Source organism: Astatotilapia calliptera, chromosome 3 (genome assembly GCF_964374335.1).
Source record: "Astatotilapia calliptera chromosome 3, fAstCal68.1, whole genome shotgun sequence".
Taxonomy (NCBI): Eukaryota; Metazoa; Chordata; class Actinopteri; order Cichliformes; family Cichlidae; genus Astatotilapia; species Astatotilapia calliptera.
Genome location: NC_137424.1, coordinates 4,039,652 through 4,059,249, shown reverse-complemented (window position 1 = coordinate 4,059,249; position 19,598 = coordinate 4,039,652). Strand labels below are relative to the sequence as shown.

The following is a 19,598-nucleotide window of genomic DNA, read 5'->3' as shown; positions in this document are numbered from 1 at the left end:
TCACACCTGCCTGCTTAACGAGCTCTGCCTGCTACTCTGCCAAAATTCATCTTAAACACTTCTCTTTCAACTGCTGCTGTGTCCACAGTGTTACAGCCATCATTTTACCCTCAAATTGTCGCCATTATTGTTCTCTTTCCAACACAGTGTCTTTCAAAGCTCAGGCATTTAAATTTTTTAAACTGTGTGGATCAAAGTGGAGGGATCACATTTTAGTCATTCAGTGATTCAAAGAATATGACCTTTTAATATTCATTCAGATGTTTTCTGACTCTAAATGTTCTTTTCTCATTTCTTAGGGTTTTCTAATTTACATTTAAAACATTTTCAGTTTTTTTCCAACTCCTTCTTCTGTGTAACCTTCAGCTTTTAGCAGTTCAGCACCTTTGTTTTCAGGTTAAATTCGGACTTTTTTTTTTATATCATTGAATATTTTTAACTCAAAATTCAGCAATTAATTCATTTCAGTGCATACATTCAGATTCAAGCATTCACACTGCAGTTTCTTCAGAAAATGCACTTTCTAGTTATTATTAGTGTGAATGCTTGAAAAGCATTCACAGTATTGTTATTCGAATCTTTATTCTATTTTATTATTATCTATTCCGTACGTTTTTTGTAATCTATCTCCTTCAAAACCGTTCAACTTAGAAAAACCATTCAAACACCATTAGATTCCTATTCTTTTGGACATGACTGCTTCTACTTTTCTCATTTTTAACATTTATATTTTTAATTTTATTCAACTTTATTCAACAAAAATTTCCCATGTATTTCAATGGGGAGACCCTTCAAATTCTCATTCAACTTACTCATTTTTAAACTCCTACTACTTCCACATACGTTGACATAGAGCCACCATTCAAACTTTAAAACGAAGACAAGACATTCAACTATTCAACTTGTATTCATCTTTTCAATATCTATTATACTTTTTCTTCAGTTCCAGTTTAAGTTTCATGATGTTTTTTCACCCGTTTCAGAGTTTATAATGGGTGTGTATGGGACGGAATGTTGGGGCTAGAGTGAGGCAGCTCAACTGCTAGAGTGAGAGGAGCAAAAAAATTAATCTTAAAATCTTTTTTAAAACTGCTGCTGTGTCTGCAGCGTTTGCTCTACAGGTATGATTTTACCCTCAAAACGTAGCCATGGCTGTCCTCTTTCATCCAATGTGTTTACTATTGTCCTAGGTGTTATGGTTCTTTCATAAATGTCACCAATGCACAGCCTCCTCCCTCCAACTCTTCCATAGACTCTAATGTTAAAATGTCTCAGAAGGTTCGTTTGAAAATCAGAAGAGCATGGTGTCTTTCCACTGTCACCACGTCCATATAATAAACTCCACAGGCATGAAAACTGAGAATTCAGTAGACTAGAAGCTGCTGTCGCTCACGGTGAAAGAATTTCGTCAATACGACTTTTACTTTTCATATGGGAACGATTTGTTTCGGCCTGACTTTTCTGTTCATTTTAAGCAGCAAAAGTGAGGCGCATGTCTGTGTACGTGTGTATGGAGCCATTGGGTGCAGTCACTATAGCAACCAGGCTCACACCTGCCTGCTTAACGACCTCTGCCTGCCACTCTGCCAAGATTCATCTTAAACACTTCTCTTTCAACTGCTGCTGTGTCCACAGTGTCACAGCCATCATTTTACCCTCAAAACGTCGCCATCGTTGTTCTTTTTCCAACATCTTGTCTTTCAAAGCTCAGAGATGTAAACTTTTTAAACTGTGTGGGTCCAAGTGGAGGGATCACATTTTAGTCATTCAGTGATTCAAAGAATATGACCTTTTAATATTCTTTCAGATGTTTTCTGACTCTAAATGTTCTTTTCTCATTTCTTAGGTTTTTCTAATTTAAAATTAAAACATTTTCAGCTTTTTTCCAACTTCTTCTGTGTAACCTTCAGCTTTTAGCAGTTCAGCACTTTTGTTTTCAGGTTAAATTCGGTTTTTTTTTTTATCTCATTCAAGATTTTTAACTTAAATTCAGTAATTAATTCATTTCAGTGCATACATTCAGATTCAAGCATTCACACTGCAGTTTCTTCAGAAAATGCACTTTCTAGTTATTATTATATTTTATCTATTCCGTACGTTTTTTGTAATCCTATAACTTCAAAACCGTTCAACTTAGAAAAACCATTCAAACACCGTTAGATTCCTATTCTTTTGGACAACACTGCTTCTATTTTTCATATTTTTAACATTTATATTTTTAATTTTATTCAACTTTATTCAACAAAAATTTATAATGTATTTCAATGGGGAGACCCTTCAAATCCTCATTCAACTTACTCATTTTTAAACTCTTACTACTTCCACATACATTGACATAGAGCCACCATTCAAACTTTAAAACGAAGACAAGACATTCAACTATTCAACTTGTATTTATCTTTTCAATATCTATTATACTTTTTCTTCAGTTCCAGTTTAAGTTTCATGATGTTTTTTCACCCGTTTCAGAGTTTATAATGGGTGTGTATGGGACGGAATGTTGGGGCTAGAGTGAGGCAGCTCAACTGCTAGAGTGAGAGGAGCAAAAAAATTAATCTTAAAATCTTTTTTAAAACTGCTGCTGTGTCCGCAGCGTTTGCTCTACAGGTATGATTTTACCCTCAAAACGTAGCCATGGCTGTCCTCTTTCATCCAATGTGTTTACTATTGTATTAGGTGTTATGGTTCTTTCATAAATGTCACCAATGCACAGCCTCCTCCCTCCAACTCTTCCATAGACTCTAATGTTAAAATGGCTCAGAAGGTTCGTTTGAAAATCAGAAGAGCATGGTGTCTTTCCACTGTCACCACGTCCATATAATAAGCTCCACAGGCATGAAAACTGAGAATTAGGTAGACTAGACATTGCTGTCGCTCACGGTGAAAGAATTTTGTCAATACGACTTTTACTTTTCATTTGGGAGCGATTTGTTTCGGCCTGACTTTTCTGTTCATTTTAAGCAGCAAAAGTGAGGCGCATGTCTGTGTACGTGTGTATGGAGCCATTGGGTGCGGTCACTATAGCAACCAGGCTCACACCTGCCTGCTTAACGAGCTCTCTCTCTCACTCTGCCAAGATTCATCTTAAACACTTCTCTTTCAACTGCTGCTGTGTCCACAGTGTTAAAGCCATCATTTTACCCTCAAAACGTCGCCATCGTTGTTCTTTTTCCAACATCTTGTCTTTCAAAGCTCAGAGATGTAAACTTTTTAAACTGTGTGGGTCCAAGTGGAGGGATCACATTTTAGTCATTCAGTGATTCAAAGAATATGACCTTTTAATATTTTTTCAGATGTTTTCTGACTCTAAATGTTCTTTTCTCATTTCTTAGGTTTTTCTAATTTACAATTAAAACATTTTCAGCTTTTTTCCAACTTCTTCTTCTGTGTAACCTTCAGCTTTTAGCAGTTCAGCACTTTTGTTTTCAGGTTAAATTCGGGTTTTTTTTTTTTTTTATCTCATTCAAGATTTTTAACTTAAATTCAGTAATTAATTCATTTCAGTGCATACATTCAGATTCAAGCATTCACACTGCAGTTTCTTCAGAAAATGCACTTTCTAGTTATATATTCCGTACGTTTTTTGGCATCTAACTCCTTCAAAACCGTTCAACTTAGAAAAACCATTCAAACACCGTTAGATTCCTATTCTTTTGGACATGACTGCTTCTATTTTTCATATTTTTAACATTTATATTTTTAATTTTATTCAACTTTATTCAACAAAAATTTCCCATGTATTTCAATGGGGAGACCCTTCAAATTCTCATTCAACTTACTCATTTTTAAACTCTTACTACTTCCACATACATTGACATAGAGCCACCATTCAAACTTTAAAACGAAGACAAGACATTCAACTATTCAACTTGTATTTATCTTTTCAATATCTATTATACTTTTTCTTCAGTTCCAGTTTAAGTTTCATGATGTTTTTTCAGCCGTTTCAGAGTTTATAATGGGTGTGTATGGGACGGAATGTTGGGGCTAGAGTGAGGCAGCTCAACTGCTAGAGTGAGAGGAGCAAAAAAATTAATCTTAAAATCTTTTTTAAAACTGCTGCTGTGTCCGCAGCGTTTGCTCTACAGGTATGATTTTACCCTCAAAACGTAGCCATCGCTGTCCTCTTTCATCCAATGTGTTTACTATTGTCCTAGGTGTTATGGTTCTTTCGTAAATGTCACCAATGCACAGCCTCCTCCCTCCAACTCTTCCATAGACTCTAATGTTAAAATGGCTCAGAAGGTTCGTTTGAAAATCAGAAGAGCATGGTGTCTTTCCACTGTCACCACGTCCATATAATAAACTCCACAGGCATGAAAACTGAGAATTCAGTAGACTAGACATTGCTGTCACTCACGGTGAAAGAATTTTGTCAATACGACCTATACTTTTCATTTGGGAACGATTTGTTTCGGCCTGACTTTTCTGTTCATTTTAAGCAGCAAAAGTGAGGCGCATGTCTGTGTACGTGTGTATGGAGCCATTGGGTGCGGTCACTATAGCAACCAGGCTCACACCTGCCTGCTTAACGAGCTCTGCCTGCCACTGTACCAAGATTCATCTTAAGCACTTCTCTTTCAACTGCTGCTGTGTCCACAGTGTTACAGCCATCATTTTACCCTCAAATTGTCGCCATTATTGTTCTCTTTCCAACACCGTATCTTTCAAAGCTCAGGCATTTAAACTTTTCAAACTGTGTGGATCAAAGTGGAGGGATCACATTTGAGTCATTCAGTGATTCAAAGAATATGACCTTTTAATATTCATTCAGATGTTTTCTGACTCTAAATGTTCTTTTCTCATTTCTTAGGGTTTTCTAATTTACATTTAAAACATTTTCAGTTTTTTTCCAACTCCTTCTTCTGTGTAACCTTCAGCTTTTAGCAGTTCAGCACCTTTGTTTTCAGGTTAAATTCTTTTTTTTTTGTTGTTTTTTTTTAATCTCATTCAATATTTTTAACTCAAAATTCAGCAATTAATTCATTTCAGTGCATACATTCAGATTCAAGCATTCACACTGCAGTTTCTTCAGAAAATGCACTTTCTAGTTATATTTTATCTATTCCGTACGTTTTTTGAAAGCCTACTCCTTCAAAACCGTTCAACTTAGAAAAACCATTCAAACATCGTTAGATTCCTATTATTTTGGACATGATTGCTTGTATTTTTCTCATTTTTAACATTTATATTTTTAATTTTATTCAACTTTATTCAACAAAAATTTCCCATGTATTTCAATGGGGAGACCCTTCAAATTCTCATTCAACTTACTCATTTTTAAACTCTTACTACTTCAACATACGTTCACATAGAGCCACCATTCAAACTTTAAAACGAAGACAAGACATTCAACTATTCAACTTGTATTTATCTTTTCAATATCTATTATACTTTTTCTTCAGTTCCAGTTTAAGTTTCATGATGTTTTTTCACCCGTTTCAGAGTTTATAATGGGTGTGTATGGGACGGAATGTTGGGGCTAGAGTGAGGCAGCTCAACTGCTAGAGTGAGAGGAGCAAAAAAAATAATCTTAAAATCTTTTTTAAAACTGCTGCTATGTCCGCAGCGTTTGCTCTACAGGTATGATTTTACCCTCAAAACGTAGCCATGGCTGTCCTCTTTCATCCAATGTGTTTACTATTGTACTAGGTGTTATGGTTCTTTCATAAATGTCACCAATGCACAGCCTCCTCCCTCCAACTCTTCCATAGACTCTAATGTTAAAATGGCTCAGAAGGTTCGTTTGAAAATCAGAAGAGCATGGTGTCTTTCCACTGTCACCACGTCCATATAATAAACTCCACAGACATGAAAACTGAGAATTTGGTAGAGTAGACATTGCTGTCGCTCACAGTGAAAGAATTTTGTCAATACGACTTTTACTTTTCATTTGGGAACGATTTGTTTCGGCCTGACTTTTCTGTTCATTTTAAGCAGCAAAAGTGAGGTGCATGTCTGTGTGCGTGTGTATGGAGCCCTTGGGTGCGGTCACTATAGCAACCAGGCTCACACCTGCCTGCTTAACGAGCTCTCTCTGCCACTCTGCCAAAATTAATCTTAAACACTTCTCTTTCAACTGCTGCTGTGTCCACAGTGTTAAAGCCATCATTTTACCCTCAAAACGTCGCCATCGTTGTTCTTTTTCCAACATCTTGTCTTTCAAAGCTCAGAGATGTAAACTTTTTAAACTGTGTGGGTCCAAGTGGAGGGATCACATTTTAGTCATTCAGTGATTCAAAGAATATGACCTTTTAATATTCTTTCAGATGTTTTCTGACTCTAAATGTTCTTTTCTCATTTCTTAGGTTTTTCTAATTTACAATTAAAACATTTTCAGCTTTTTTCCAACTTCTTCTTCTGTGTAACCTTCAGCTTTTAGCAGTTCAGCACTTTTGTTTTCAGGTTAAATTCGGGTTTTTTTTTTTATCTCATTCAAAATTTTTAACTTGAATTCAGTAATTATTTCATTTCAATGCATACATTCAGATTCAAGCATTCACACTGCAGTTTCTTCAGAAAATGCACTTTCTAGTTATATTTTATCTATTCCGTACGTTTTTTGTAATCCTACTCCTTCAAAACCGTTCAACTTAGAAAAACCATTCAAACACCGTTAGATTCCTATTCTTTTGGACAACACTGCTTCTATTTTTCTCATTTTTAACATTTATATTTTTAATTTTATTCAACTTTATTCAACAAAAATTTATAATGTATTTCAATGGGGAGACCCTTCAAATTCTCATTCAAATTCCTCCTCTTTAAACTGTATCTACTTCAACATACGTTCACATAGAGCCTCCATTCAAACTTTAAAACGAAGACAAGACATTCAACTATTCAACTTGTATTTATCTTTTCAATATCTATTATACTTTTTCTTCAGTTCCAGTTTAAGTTTCATGATGTTTTTTCACCCGTTTCAGAGTTTATAATGGGTGTGTATGGGACGGAATGTTGGGGCTAGAGTGAGACAGCTCAACTGCTAGAGTGAGAGGAGCAAAAAAATTAATCTTAAAATCTTTTTTAAAACTGCTGCTGTGTCCGCAGCGTTTGCTCTACAGCCACCATTTTACCCTCAAAACGTAGCCATCGCTGTCCTCTTTCATCCAATGTGTTTACTATTGTCCTAGGTGTTATGGTTCTTTCGTAAATGTCACCAATGCACAGCCTCCTCCCTCCAACTCTTCCATAGACTCTAATGTTAAAATGGCTCAGAAGGTTCTTTTGAAAATCAGAAGAGCATGGTGTCTTTACACTGTCACCACGTCCATATAATAAACTCCACAGGCATGAAAACTGAGAATTCAGTAGACTAGACATTGCTGTCGCTCACGGTGAAAGAATTTCGTCAATACGACTTTTACTTTTCATATGGGAACGATTTGTTTCGGCCTGACTTTTCTGTTCATTTTAAGCAGCAAAAGTGAGGTGCATGTCTGTGTACGTGTGTATGGAGCCATTGGGTGCGGTCACTATAGCAACCAGGCTCACACCTGCCTGCTTAACGAGCTCTGCCTGCCACTGTGCCAAGATTCATCTTAAACACTTCTCTTTCAACTGCTGCTGTGTCCACAGTGTTAAAGCCATCATTTTACCCTCAAAACGTCGCCATCGTTGTTCTCTTTCCAACATCTTGTCTTTCAAAGCTCAGAGATGTAAACTTTTTAAACTGTGTGGATCCAAGTGGAGGGATCACATTTTAGTCATTCAGTGATTCAAAGAATATGACCTTTTAATATTCTTTCAGATGTTTTCTGACTCTAAATGTTCTTTTCTCATTTCTTAGGTTTTTCTAATTTACAATTAAAACATTTTCAGCTTTTTTCCAACTTCTTCTTCTGTGTAACCTTCAGCTTTTAGCAGTTCAGCACTTTTGTTTTCAGGTTAAATTCGGGTTTTTTTTTTTAATCTCATTCAAAATTTTTAACTTAAATTCAGTAATTATTTCATTTCAATGCATACATTCAGATTCAAGCATTCACACTGCAGTTTCTTCAGAAAATGCACTTTCTAGTTATCTATTATTCCATATTCCGTACGTTTTTTGGCATCTAACTCCTTCAAAACCGTTCAACTTAGAAAAACCATTCAAACACCTTCAGATTCCTCTTCTTTTGGACAAGACTGCTTCTATTTTTCTCATTTTTAACATTTATATTTTTTATTTTATTCAACTTTATTCAACAAAAATTTATAATGTATTTCAATGGGGAGACCCTTCAAATTCTCATTCAAATTCCTCCTCTTTAAACTGTATCTACTTCCACATACATTGACATAGAGCCACCATTCAAACTTTAAAACGAAGACAAGACATTCAACTATTCACCTTGTATTTATCTTTTCAATATCTATTATACTTTTTCTTCAGTTCCAGTTTAAGTTTCATTATGTTTTTTCACCCGTTTCAGAGTTTATAATGGGTGTGTATGGGACGGAATGTTGGGGCTAGAGTGAGACAGCTCAACTGCTAGAGTGAGAGGAGCAAAAAAATTAATCTTAAAATCTTTTTTAAAACTGCTGCTGTGTCCGCAGCGTTTGCTCTACAGGTATGATTTTACACTCAAAACGTAGCCATGGCTGTCCTCTTTCATCCAATGTGTTTACTATTGTCCTAGGTGTTATGGTTCTTTCGTAAATGTCACCAATGCACAGCCTCCTCCCTCCAACTCTTCCATAGACTCTAATGTTAAAATGGCTCAGAAGGTTCGTTTGAAAATCAGAAGAGCATGGTGTCTTTACACTGTCACCACGTCCATATAATAAACTCCACAGGCATGAAAACTGAGAATTCAGTAGACTAGACATTGCTGTCACTCACGGTGAAAGAATTTTGTCAATACGACTTTTACTTTTCATTTGGGAACAATTTGTTTCGGCCTGACTTTTCTGTTCATTTTAAGCAGCAAAAGTGAGGCGCATGTCTGTGTGCGTGTGTATGGAGCCATTGGGTGCGGTCACTATAGCAACCAGGCTCACACCTGCCTGCTTAACGAGCTCTGCCTGCCACTGTACCAAGATTCATCTTAAGCACTTCTCTTTCAACTGCTGCTGTGTCCACAGTGTCACAGCCATCATTTTACCCTCAAATTGTCGCCATTATTGTTCTCTTTCCAACACCGTATCTTTCAAAGCTCAGGCATTTAAACTTTTTAAACTGTGTGGATCAAAGTGGAGGGATCACATTTGAGTCATTCAGTGATTCAAAGAATATGACCTTTTAATATTCATTCAGATGTTTTCTGACTCTAAATGTTCTTTTCTCATTTCTTAGGGTTTTCTAATTTACATTTAAAACATTTTCAGTTTTTTTCCAACTCCTTCTTCTGTGTAACCTTCAGCTTTTAGCAGTTCAGCACCTTTGTTTTCAGGTTAAATTCGTTTTTTTTTTAATCTCATTCAATATTTGTAACTCAAAATTCAGCAATTAATTCCTTTCAGTGCATACATTCAGATTCAAGCATTCACACTGCAGTTTCTTCAGAAAATGCACTTTCTAGTTATATATACCCTTCCTAAAAAAAAAAAAAAAAAAAAAAAAAAAATCCATCGGCCCATAAAAACAAAAAATTGTCCAGCTATGAGAGGAGCTGGTTGTGAACTGAGCTTCAGAGAAACACAACATACTGATATTCACTGTGAAGCTTTGAGTGGAAAAAGACAGAAAACATATGGATCCTGGAATAATGGGAGCTTCCATCGTTAAAGGACTTGTCCCGATTTGTGATTGAGGTGAGAGACAAACGACCACAGGTCCAAGTGAGTCAAAACAATGATTTTATTAAACACACGTGTGAAGGAAATACACCGTCACAATCCTCAGCATAAAATCCCCACAAGAAAGCATACTCAGAATGTTTTATACGTCAAGGTATTGTTACGCCCCTTAATGCGTCAAAGCAGATACATAACATGCATAAATTACAATAACCACAACTCTTCTGTTGACAACCTCTGACACACATTCAAAAAGACATTTTCTCCGTCTCCACGCCAGGTGCTTCCTGTTGATCTTCTCACTCTCGCTTATCTCTGGAACATCAGAAGCACATCCTACAAAATACTGTCGCTTATGCAGGCACAAATGCAGTTACAAGCAAAATACATCTTAACTCTAACCTAGAAATGTGTCTATATAATGTCTGTGTATGCAGGTGAACTGTCTCGACCTCACTGCACTCTGTCTCACCTCTCACCTCACCAGATAAAGCCTGTAACCTCTTACAGACAGAAGGCCAACTCTTGTGTGAGCACATTTTGCAATATGTGTAATAACGTGATTGAAACTATATGTGTAATATATTGAATAAATTTTTTAATCAAATACCATTACTGAAAGCTTAATAAAAAGGATATAAAAGAATAAACATGATATTAAATGATATAAACCCCACACTCCTTGTCTTTGGCCTTCGAAGAAGGCGAACATCCTCTCTATTGTCTCACTCCTCGGTCCATTCAGCCACCTCCACCAACGGCATCATAGACCCCGGACCATCTGGCCCCGAATCCATGGATAAAGTTTTCAAACCCTCCAGAGCCCTGGTTACAGAGTCATCCGGAGCAGTGTTGTTGAGAATGAAGGTGCAACACATATCACCAAACATGGGACACACACCTCCTTTCTCGGCCAACAACATGTCCAGGGCCACTGTGAAGCTTTGAGTGGAAAAAGACAGAAAACAACATGTGGATCCTGGAATAATGGGAGCTTCCATCTTTAAAGGACTGAAGAAGTTTACAAGGAATCATTTAGAAGAGTTTCAAACATCAACTGATTGAATCCATGAATCTGAAAACGTGTTTGTGAGTGAAAGAGACAGACATGTACAGACTGAACTATCTGTTCAACAGTCAGAGTGTTTCTCTGACACAGACGTTCCCAAAGTGTGGAGCCCTTGCGGGGGGGGGGGGGGGGGGGGCATGAAAAAGGGAAACCCCAAAAACAATGCTTAAACACTGCTAGCACGGGGGCCCACACAAACGCAAAGCAGGAGATGAAGCATCACTGAATATGTTTCCAAACCAACTTCATTCTAAGCCAACGACTAGAAAACATGGTGAAGCAAATCTTCCCTTTGGTTTCACCTGCACAAACAGTATCCCACATTCTTGATTTTTAGCTAACAAACACTTCTTATAATGACTAACTACTCCTGACATTTTGGAAATGTTAGCTCTTTATACAGTAAAGTTACAGTGGGATGCAAATAATACCAGGCTCATCCTGCCACAATTTGTTCCCCCTGTCTAAATCACGGACAAACAGGATCCCACAGCTGTTTATGTTTTTAAACCCATTTTGCACAGCGAGACATTTTTTGAAAAATGTATTGATAGCAATGTTGAATATTATTACACAGGGAAAAAACAACTACATGTGAAATAATTATACCCTGACGCCTCTGCCTTTCTAAATGGAGGGACAGTAACTGTGTGTGTATATGTAAGAGTGTAAAACCTGAAGATAGAGACAAAATACTGTTAATATGACTATCTGCCATTCTGCAATTCATCTCATGTAAACAATAACGTGGAGCACAGCGTGACGTGAAAAAGGCACATACCTTTGATGTTGAGTGACGAACTCTGTATTCCTCGTCCACACGTAAACGCAAAAAAGGAGTTTGAGAAATCTCAGTTTTCGGTGATTCAAAACGTCGTTTACATGTGGACGAAACAGCTGCGTTTTCAAAAATACCCGTGTTGGTGTGGACGTAGCCTAAAAGAGTTAGTGGTTTATTTTATTAGTACCTGTCATTTATTGCAGATTACTTGTATTTGCTTAATTGTTCACTAAATGTTTGAGGTGTGAAATAAACCGCAATGGAGCAAAATATGTGTGTGTGGTTGGAGGATGCGTTTGTGCGTGTGCGTTTGCGCGAGAAGGGGACGCGAGCATTTTTCTTGTAAAACAAAGGGGGGCCTAGCGAAAAAGGTTTGGGAACCACTGCTCTAACAGGAGGAAACTCTTTACACTCCACTCAGCACAGGGACACTGAGGAACCATCAGACCAGACCATAAACCCAGGATAAAGAGTTTCATTGAATGTGGTGTTGAAGGTGTGGAGGTGGATCAGAGTGTCAGAGGAGACTCTGTAGAAGGACAGAGTGCCAGCAGGACAGTCCACATACACTGCTGCTCTGTTAGAGACAGAGGAGGAGGAGGAGGAGGACGAGGAGGAGGAGATGGATCCTTTTATGTTATTATGTCTGACAAATTCAGGGCCATCATCAGAGCATTTCAGATTCCAGGACTGATCATTGTTTCCAAACTCACAGTCATAGCTGTTTCCTTTCCTTCTGATGCTTCTGTAACTCACTGTTACATCAACTCTTCCTCTCCACTCGACCTCCCAGTAACAGCGACCAGTCAGACCATTTCTACACAGCAGTTGATGATAAACATCAAATCTGTCTGGATGATCAGGATATGACTGAACCTCTTGCACATCTGTCACCTTCCTGTTGTTGTCAGACAGTTGGAGGTTTCTGTTCACTGTGTTTGTGTCGATTGTGAGTTGACAGGAATCTGATGGAGAGAACAAACACAATCCAGCTGCAGTTATTGATCCGTCATCTGTTCATTGATTGACACTTTGATGATGACTCCCGACATGATGAAGATGGTTGAATGTGTGCTGCTTTGTTTTCATGAATCCCATTAAAAACACACTTACACTTCCTCAGACCTGGTCTCAACCATCGGACTCCAGCAGGCTCCACCCTGAAAGGAGGAGAGGGGTCAGATACACATACTGTTAGACAATGATAAAGGAACAGTCCAACATTTTAACAAATACACTTCAATCCATAGGTGGATCAAACTGCTGATGATTTGGACTGATCCGGGATCTGTCAGTATATCACTGTATTGAATAAAACATGACTGATTCAAACTGTCACCTTCATTGTCTTTGTATTCTTTTTCTGCTTAGCTGGAAAGAACACCTCCCTGCCTTTGCTCTCCATCATGAATAGAATACATCATGAATATTCAATAGAATGAATAGAAACAAAAAAAAAAATCAAAAACGGGCATTTTTCTTCCTCCACACTGTGCTACAATCAGTTTTTCTTAGTTTATGTCACTCAAGAGGAAAATGCTGCAGTTGTTTATAGTCGAGATGTAAACATTACTTTTATTTTTTATCGCACAAAAGGACACAAGTCTGATGATGAAATACACACTACATCCAGGACAGAAAACTGTGCATCATGCAGCTAACAGCACTTTGACTCTTTGCAACCATCTGTACAAATGACATGCTAACACAAAGTCACAAAGTCAAGAATCCAGAGTAAAGTTAGAGTTGTGTGAATGCTGACTAGAGTCCAGAAACCAGACCCTGATCTTTAACTTGATCGGCCCCATGCCCCCAGTACGAGGGGCAAGTGAGGAGATTACGTTTATTCGGTTATTACACGGGGTCACAAAATATAAGTCCCGACATGTGTAGTATCCACAGAAACCTCTGAATCGCATCTACAATCTCATATAAACCATTTCTACAACCACCTAACAAAGCAAAGACAACAAACAGTTCAAAGAGCAGTAACTTCACTTTGGAAGATGTCAGTAAACCAACACGACGGAGCCTCGTAGCAAGGAGTCCCGGCTAACCAAACAAACTGCTAACAGATCTCACAGATTCCAAAACTGTAAATTTCATCGTCCTCTGCCCAAAATTCACCAAACCAGCTGCAAAAGAAGAAATGTGCTTCACCTTCGAAAAACATTATTATAAATGCTGACATACTTTTGCTGTTTTGTGTCCATAAGATATAGCCACAATCATATGATTATGCTTCCTGAATAACTACAATTCCCAGTTAGCACTTGGAGCAGTTTTCGATAGGAAGGATGCCATTTTGTGACAAATTACATGCATTTGATTGGACGATGGTGAGGGTCAGCCATCTTGCACAATTTGTATATCCCACCTTACAGCTTTTGAGTAGTTTGATTGACACAAATAATGTGTTGCAATGCGATTCTGTTGGATCATACGATTAAAAGGTGGGTTCAACAGTGCAAATCGACCAGTAAAAGCCAGCGTTACAGCCATGGATCTTTCAAATTTGAGAAAAAGGCGGCTCCGCTTCTTTGCGCACAGAAGTCTTTGCGTGCAGACTGGTGATTAGCGAACTCTGTTGTCTTGACAGCATTTCCTCATCAAATCATACATTGCTGAGGAAGTGCTGGATATGGTTTGGAATGATAGTGGGACACAGCTTTGTGTGTAAGATTCATCTTCCGATGATAAGGACCTCATCGTTCCATTATCAGAAAATAACGATTCGAAAATGGAGACACTGCTGCCTGAAAGGTATGCAATTACAATTCTGTTATGGAATATTCTATCCAAGGAATCCTGTATATGAAAAAATGCTATATAGATAAAGTTTGATTGTTTGAGCAGTTTTGTTACGTTACCTTCCCTGTGTTCTAGTGTCTCGTTGTCTCAGTTATGTTTTCTTGTCTGTTCTTTCCCTGTCTTGCCTGTGTGATTAGCGTTCGCTGTGTTTCCCAGGTTTCCCTCTTTGTCCTGTTCCCTTCTTGTATTTAGTATCTGTCTCTTTCCCTGCTCGTTGTCGTGCTCTCCCTCAATGCCTGCTGTGTGTCCTACCAAAAACATACATTTTTGTCATAAAATTTTAGCACTCATCTAAGTGATTTCCTCAGTCTCAGCTTTGCATAATAATGGTATGGAATCAAGAATGACAATGAAACTGACCATATCTCACTGTTGGTGGTGCTATTTATGATCTGAGATTGACAAAGTCACTTGGATGACTGATGAAACTTTCTCCCATTGAAAACACAACCATACCTGGATGATTGAGCATGCTTTGAGATATTATATGTTATAATTGTATTTATTATATACACACACATTTTATAAAATCTTCTTCTCATTGGGCCCTGAAGGCCCTCATCCTCTACATGGCAATGTGCAGCAGCTCTCACACCCAATACCCAGCAGGCCAAAAAGGTGAAATCTAGAAAGACTAAACCAAAACTTAAGGAAAATGGGTCTTCTGAGGTGGAAGAAATGTGGAAAAGCAGGGATGAGGAGAACTAAAATCCTGATCCTTTCAAGTGTATGCCAGCAGGGGACCCAGGCCCTACATTTAACACCACAACAGCATGGTCCCTCTGTCACTGTTCCAGCTGTTATTTTGTGAGTATGTTGTCAGAACAATCATTGAGAACACAAATGCCAATGCTGCAAAGAGGTCTGGCGGCAAGTTTACATAGACTGCTCTGACGGTGATTTTTACATCTTCTTGGCAATTCTCATTTACACAGGCCTTGTAAGTGTACACCACAGAGCTGACTATTGGAGAAAAGAATGGCCTTACAACTTTCACTTCCCCCGTGACGCTATGTCAAGAAACCATTTTGAAGCCATCTTGTGGTCATTGCACCTAAGCAGCCAAAAAAGTGATTATGACAATGAAAATAAAAGAAACATGCATCGATGAGAGAATGATGGTGTCTAAGGCTAGGATTTCGATGAAACAGATTACACTGGCAAGGCAAGTTTATTTATGTAGCACAATTCAACAACAAGGTTCAAATGCAGCTGAGAATAGGTGTGTCTTCAACCTGGATTTAAATAAACTTAGTGTTTCAGCTGATCTGAGGCTTTCTGGGAGTTTGTTCCAGATATATGGAGCATAAAAGCTGAATGCAGCTTCTCCGTGTCTGGTTCTGACTCTGGGAACTGATAAAAAACCGGATCCAGATGACCTGAGGGATCTGGAAGGTTCATACTGGGTCAGGAGGTCACTGATATATTTTGGTCCTAAACCATTCAGAGCTTTATAGACCAGCATCAGAACTTTAAAGTCTATCCTCTGACGGAGAGGCAGCCAGTGTAAAGACCTCAGAGCTGGACTGATGTGTCGAATGTTCAGCTGCCACTGACACAGGAGCTAGCTTAGCTGCCCAGCCTCCTGAAGCTCACTTAGCTGCCCAGCCTCCTACATTGCCATTAGCCCAGTCTGCTAATCAGTGCTCCGTTCAACCTTTAGTTCAGTCTCTTGTGCAATCCATAGCCTGTTCAGTCCATCACTCATTTGCCTATTCAGCTCCGAGCTCTGTCTCCTGTTCAGTCGCCACTAGTTCAGTCTCCAGTGTCTCCTGTTCAGTCGCCCTTAGCTCTGTCGTCAACCACTGATTTCACTTTCGCCACAACCATCTTCACTACCTCTTTTGCAGTCTGTAGCTCAGTCTCCTGCTCTGCCTCCTGTAACGCAGCCGTTAGCCCCATCACCTATAGCAAAGCCATTAGCTCTGTCATCAGCAGCTCCATTCGCACCTGAACCATTAGCTCAGTCGTCTTCAGTTCAGTTCCCTGTAGCAGTTCAGTCTTCTGGTCAGCTTAGCATTCAGCCAGGGGTCCCAATACCCTTTGGCTCTACATCAGCTCCTGCTGGAAGCTTGGATGAGCCCATTCAGCACTCCGTGGCTCCCACGCCGCCACCTCCCTCATCCACTGGGGGTTCTGGAGAGCCTGGCCAGCACTTTCTCCTGTCTGCTGGGGGTTCTAGAGAGCCTGTCCAGCACTTTCCCGTCTCAGCTGGAGGGCCCGAGGATCCCGTCCAACCTCAGGTTTCGTCAGCTGGAGGGCCCGAGGACCCCGTCAAGCCTCATGTTTCGTCAGCTGGAGGGCCCGAGGAGCCCGTCCAGCCTCATGTTTCGTCAGCTGGAGGGCCCGAGGACCCCGTCCAGCCTCATGTTTCGTCAGCTGGAGGGCCCGAGGAGCTTGTCCAGCCTCAAGTCTCGTCAGCTGGGGGTTCCACTGGTCTGGTAGGAAGTTTTCAAAGACGACGCTCTGTCCCCATTTTCCGATTACACTGATTTCCACAATCATACACACCATTCCCCCAATTTATGGACAATAGCGCTTGTACATCTCTCATGGACATTCAAATAAAACTCATGGACTTTCTCCTCTCTTCACTGTGGATCAGTGTTTTTGGGATTATTTAAGTTTTCCTTTCCTTTTCTTCTTATTTTTCTTTGGTTTTAGTTAAATATATGGTACCCGCAAAAGCCTTTTCTTTTGTGTGTATTCATTAATTACTGCCCATCAGCTCCAGTAGCATTCCTAAATCTTCTGACTAATAATAACCCAATATTTCACTTAATACCTAGCATGTATTAATTCATTAGCGCTTTATCTGTGTTACAATGACTATATACGGGATGACAGTATTATTCCTTTTGTCCTTTTGATTCTCAGTAGTTGGCATCTAACTGTCATGGTCCTGAGTCTGTTGACTCAGTGGTTTTGGTTTGATTACTATTATCTTATGTTTTAGGTTAATCCTTAAGACTTTCTTGTTCTTAGAGTTTCAGAATCATAATCAGAAATACTTTATTGATCCTGAAGGAAATTATGGGTTGCAGCAGGCATGCACACTCACAAAGGAACCCTCTGACCTCTGTTATATATCGAATTGAAATCAACACTTTTAACACAAAAATGGAGACTCAGGTTTGTCTTAGGCTGACATGACAGGTTATTGATATGTCATCTTAAATTGGTCACGTGGTTGGTTTAACATGACTACTTAATTCCTAGAAAATGGTTCCTAGAAAATGGCGGCGCGTGTAGACACAGCGACCTCACGCTCTCCCGAAAATGCGATGTTTTGTTCGTCAAGTAAGTGTCTTTCTGCAAGTGTTTCTCGCCAGTCCACGTCGGAATATGTGTACAGTCGTCAGGCTCTCTTACACATTCGGAGAAGCAAGATTTGCCAAGTTTTGAACACTAACGTTGAGATGCTAAGGGAGATAGGACTTCTGCGACAGCCTGCTAGCTGGCCTAGCAACTCACCGGACTCGCCTGCTAACCCTCCCCGGGCAAGGAGGCGTCGAAAGGCTGTCGCAGAAGTCCTATCTCCCTTAGCATCTCAACGTTAGTGTTCACCTTGTGAAGTTTGCGGACGACACAACGCTGGTGGGGCTCATCACCAAGGGCGATGAGACCCACTACAGGAAAGAGGTTGAGCTCCTGACCACGTGGTGCAGAGACAACAACCTCCTGCTAAATGTCAGTAAGACCAAGGAGATTATTGTCAACTTCCAGAGAGGCCACACCTGTCACCCCCCATTGACCATCGACGGCGCTGCGGTGGAGAGGGTGAGCAGCACCAAGTTCCTGGGGGTGCACATCAGTGAGGACCTCTCTTGGACCACCAACACAGCATCACTGGCCAAGAAAGCACAACAGCGCCTCTACTTCCTGCGCAAACTCAAGCGGGCAAGTGCTCCACCACCCATCCTGACTACATTCTACAGAGGAACTATTGAAAGTATCCTCTCCAGCTGCATCACTGTGTGGGGCGGTAGCTGCACTGACTATAACAGAAAAGCTCTACAACGCATTGTGAGAACAGCTGAGAGGATAGTTGGTGTACCACTCCCCTCCCTGCAAGACATTTACACCACTCGCCTCACCCGCAAAGCCATCACAATTGTCAACGATGCAACCCACCCCGCGCACTGTCTGTTCAGCCTCCTGCCCTTGCATTGCAATTGCACACACCTGCTGCTATATATATATTTTTAGTATTCTTTTAGCACTATTTATATTATTATATTACTATTTATTATCTTATTGTTAGGGCTGTTTTTGTTTTTGTTGTGCATCTGCACCTTATTGTTGTCAATGCCTACGCATGGGACAGTGTGAAACGTAATTTCAATTCCTTTGTATGGCAAGTACATTTGAAGAAATTGACAAATAAAAGTATTCTATTCTATTCTAATTCTTCTTCAGCCAATCAGAAGCACTCATGTGATTGCCTGCCCTTTGTGTTTCCTGATGTTGGACTTTGGTCTTTTGTCCTCTAAAGGCTTCTTTTGTCACTTCTTCACCTGCCTCTGCATCTTTCACCTGTCCTCAGTATTATTTCATCTTTCATACAGAGCATTTCAGGCTCAGGCTCCGGTCTATGTAGCCCATCTCCACCATCACTCTTCATCTCACTCACTGAGTATGAAATTTCAAGCTTTTCACAATATTGTTTATGTTCTGGACCTGTGGTTATACCGTTTAAAACCAGTACATTGTTAAACATGCATGATGGTGGCAAAAGGTAGCTATTATTATTGCCCAAGCTGAATTTTGTGTACTTCTCATAGATAAATAACTCATTCATATTCAGTTTAAGTTACATTTTATTTATATCATGCCAAATCACACTAATAGTTTCCTCCAGGCCCTTTATAGTGTAAGGTAAAGACCCTGAACAATCATATTACCCCCTATGAGCAAGCACTTTGGTGACAAAGGGGGAGAAAGAGAAAAAACAAGCGAACCCCCTTTTGATAGGAAGAAACCTCTGGCAGATCCAGAAAAGGGTTGCAACAAACACTTAGGGTCGGGGGAGGAAGACAGATCAGAATTCACACAGTGAAAGAGAGCCACAGATAAATAATACCTTGGAGTTAAATGCAGAGAGGTGTATAAACACACAATGAGGGAAAAGAGGTGAATGCTGGAGAAACACTGCAATAGAATTTTCTATAGAATTTTCCTTTGTGTGATTGTTTATGTCACATCTGCATGAAA

The 19,598-nt window shown here is 39.5% G+C and overlaps 1 protein-coding gene across 1 annotated transcript in view; it reads right to left on the bottom strand.

The window, feature by feature from the left end:
- Positions 1-9,766: 9,766 nt before the first annotated feature.
- LOC113017318 (protein NLRC3-like) overlaps positions 9,767-19,598 on the bottom strand; it is a 66,363-nt gene continuing 56,531 nt past the window's right edge. Inside the window, exons 9-10 of the mRNA XM_080296985.1 lie at positions 12,687-12,733; positions 9,767-12,538 (exon numbers count right to left, since the gene is read on the bottom strand). Of these exons, the coding sequence (XP_080153111.1) occupies positions 11,991-12,538; positions 12,687-12,733 (595 nt within the window). The 3' untranslated portion in view covers positions 9,767-11,990. The remainder of the gene's footprint in view (positions 12,539-12,686; positions 12,734-19,598) is intronic.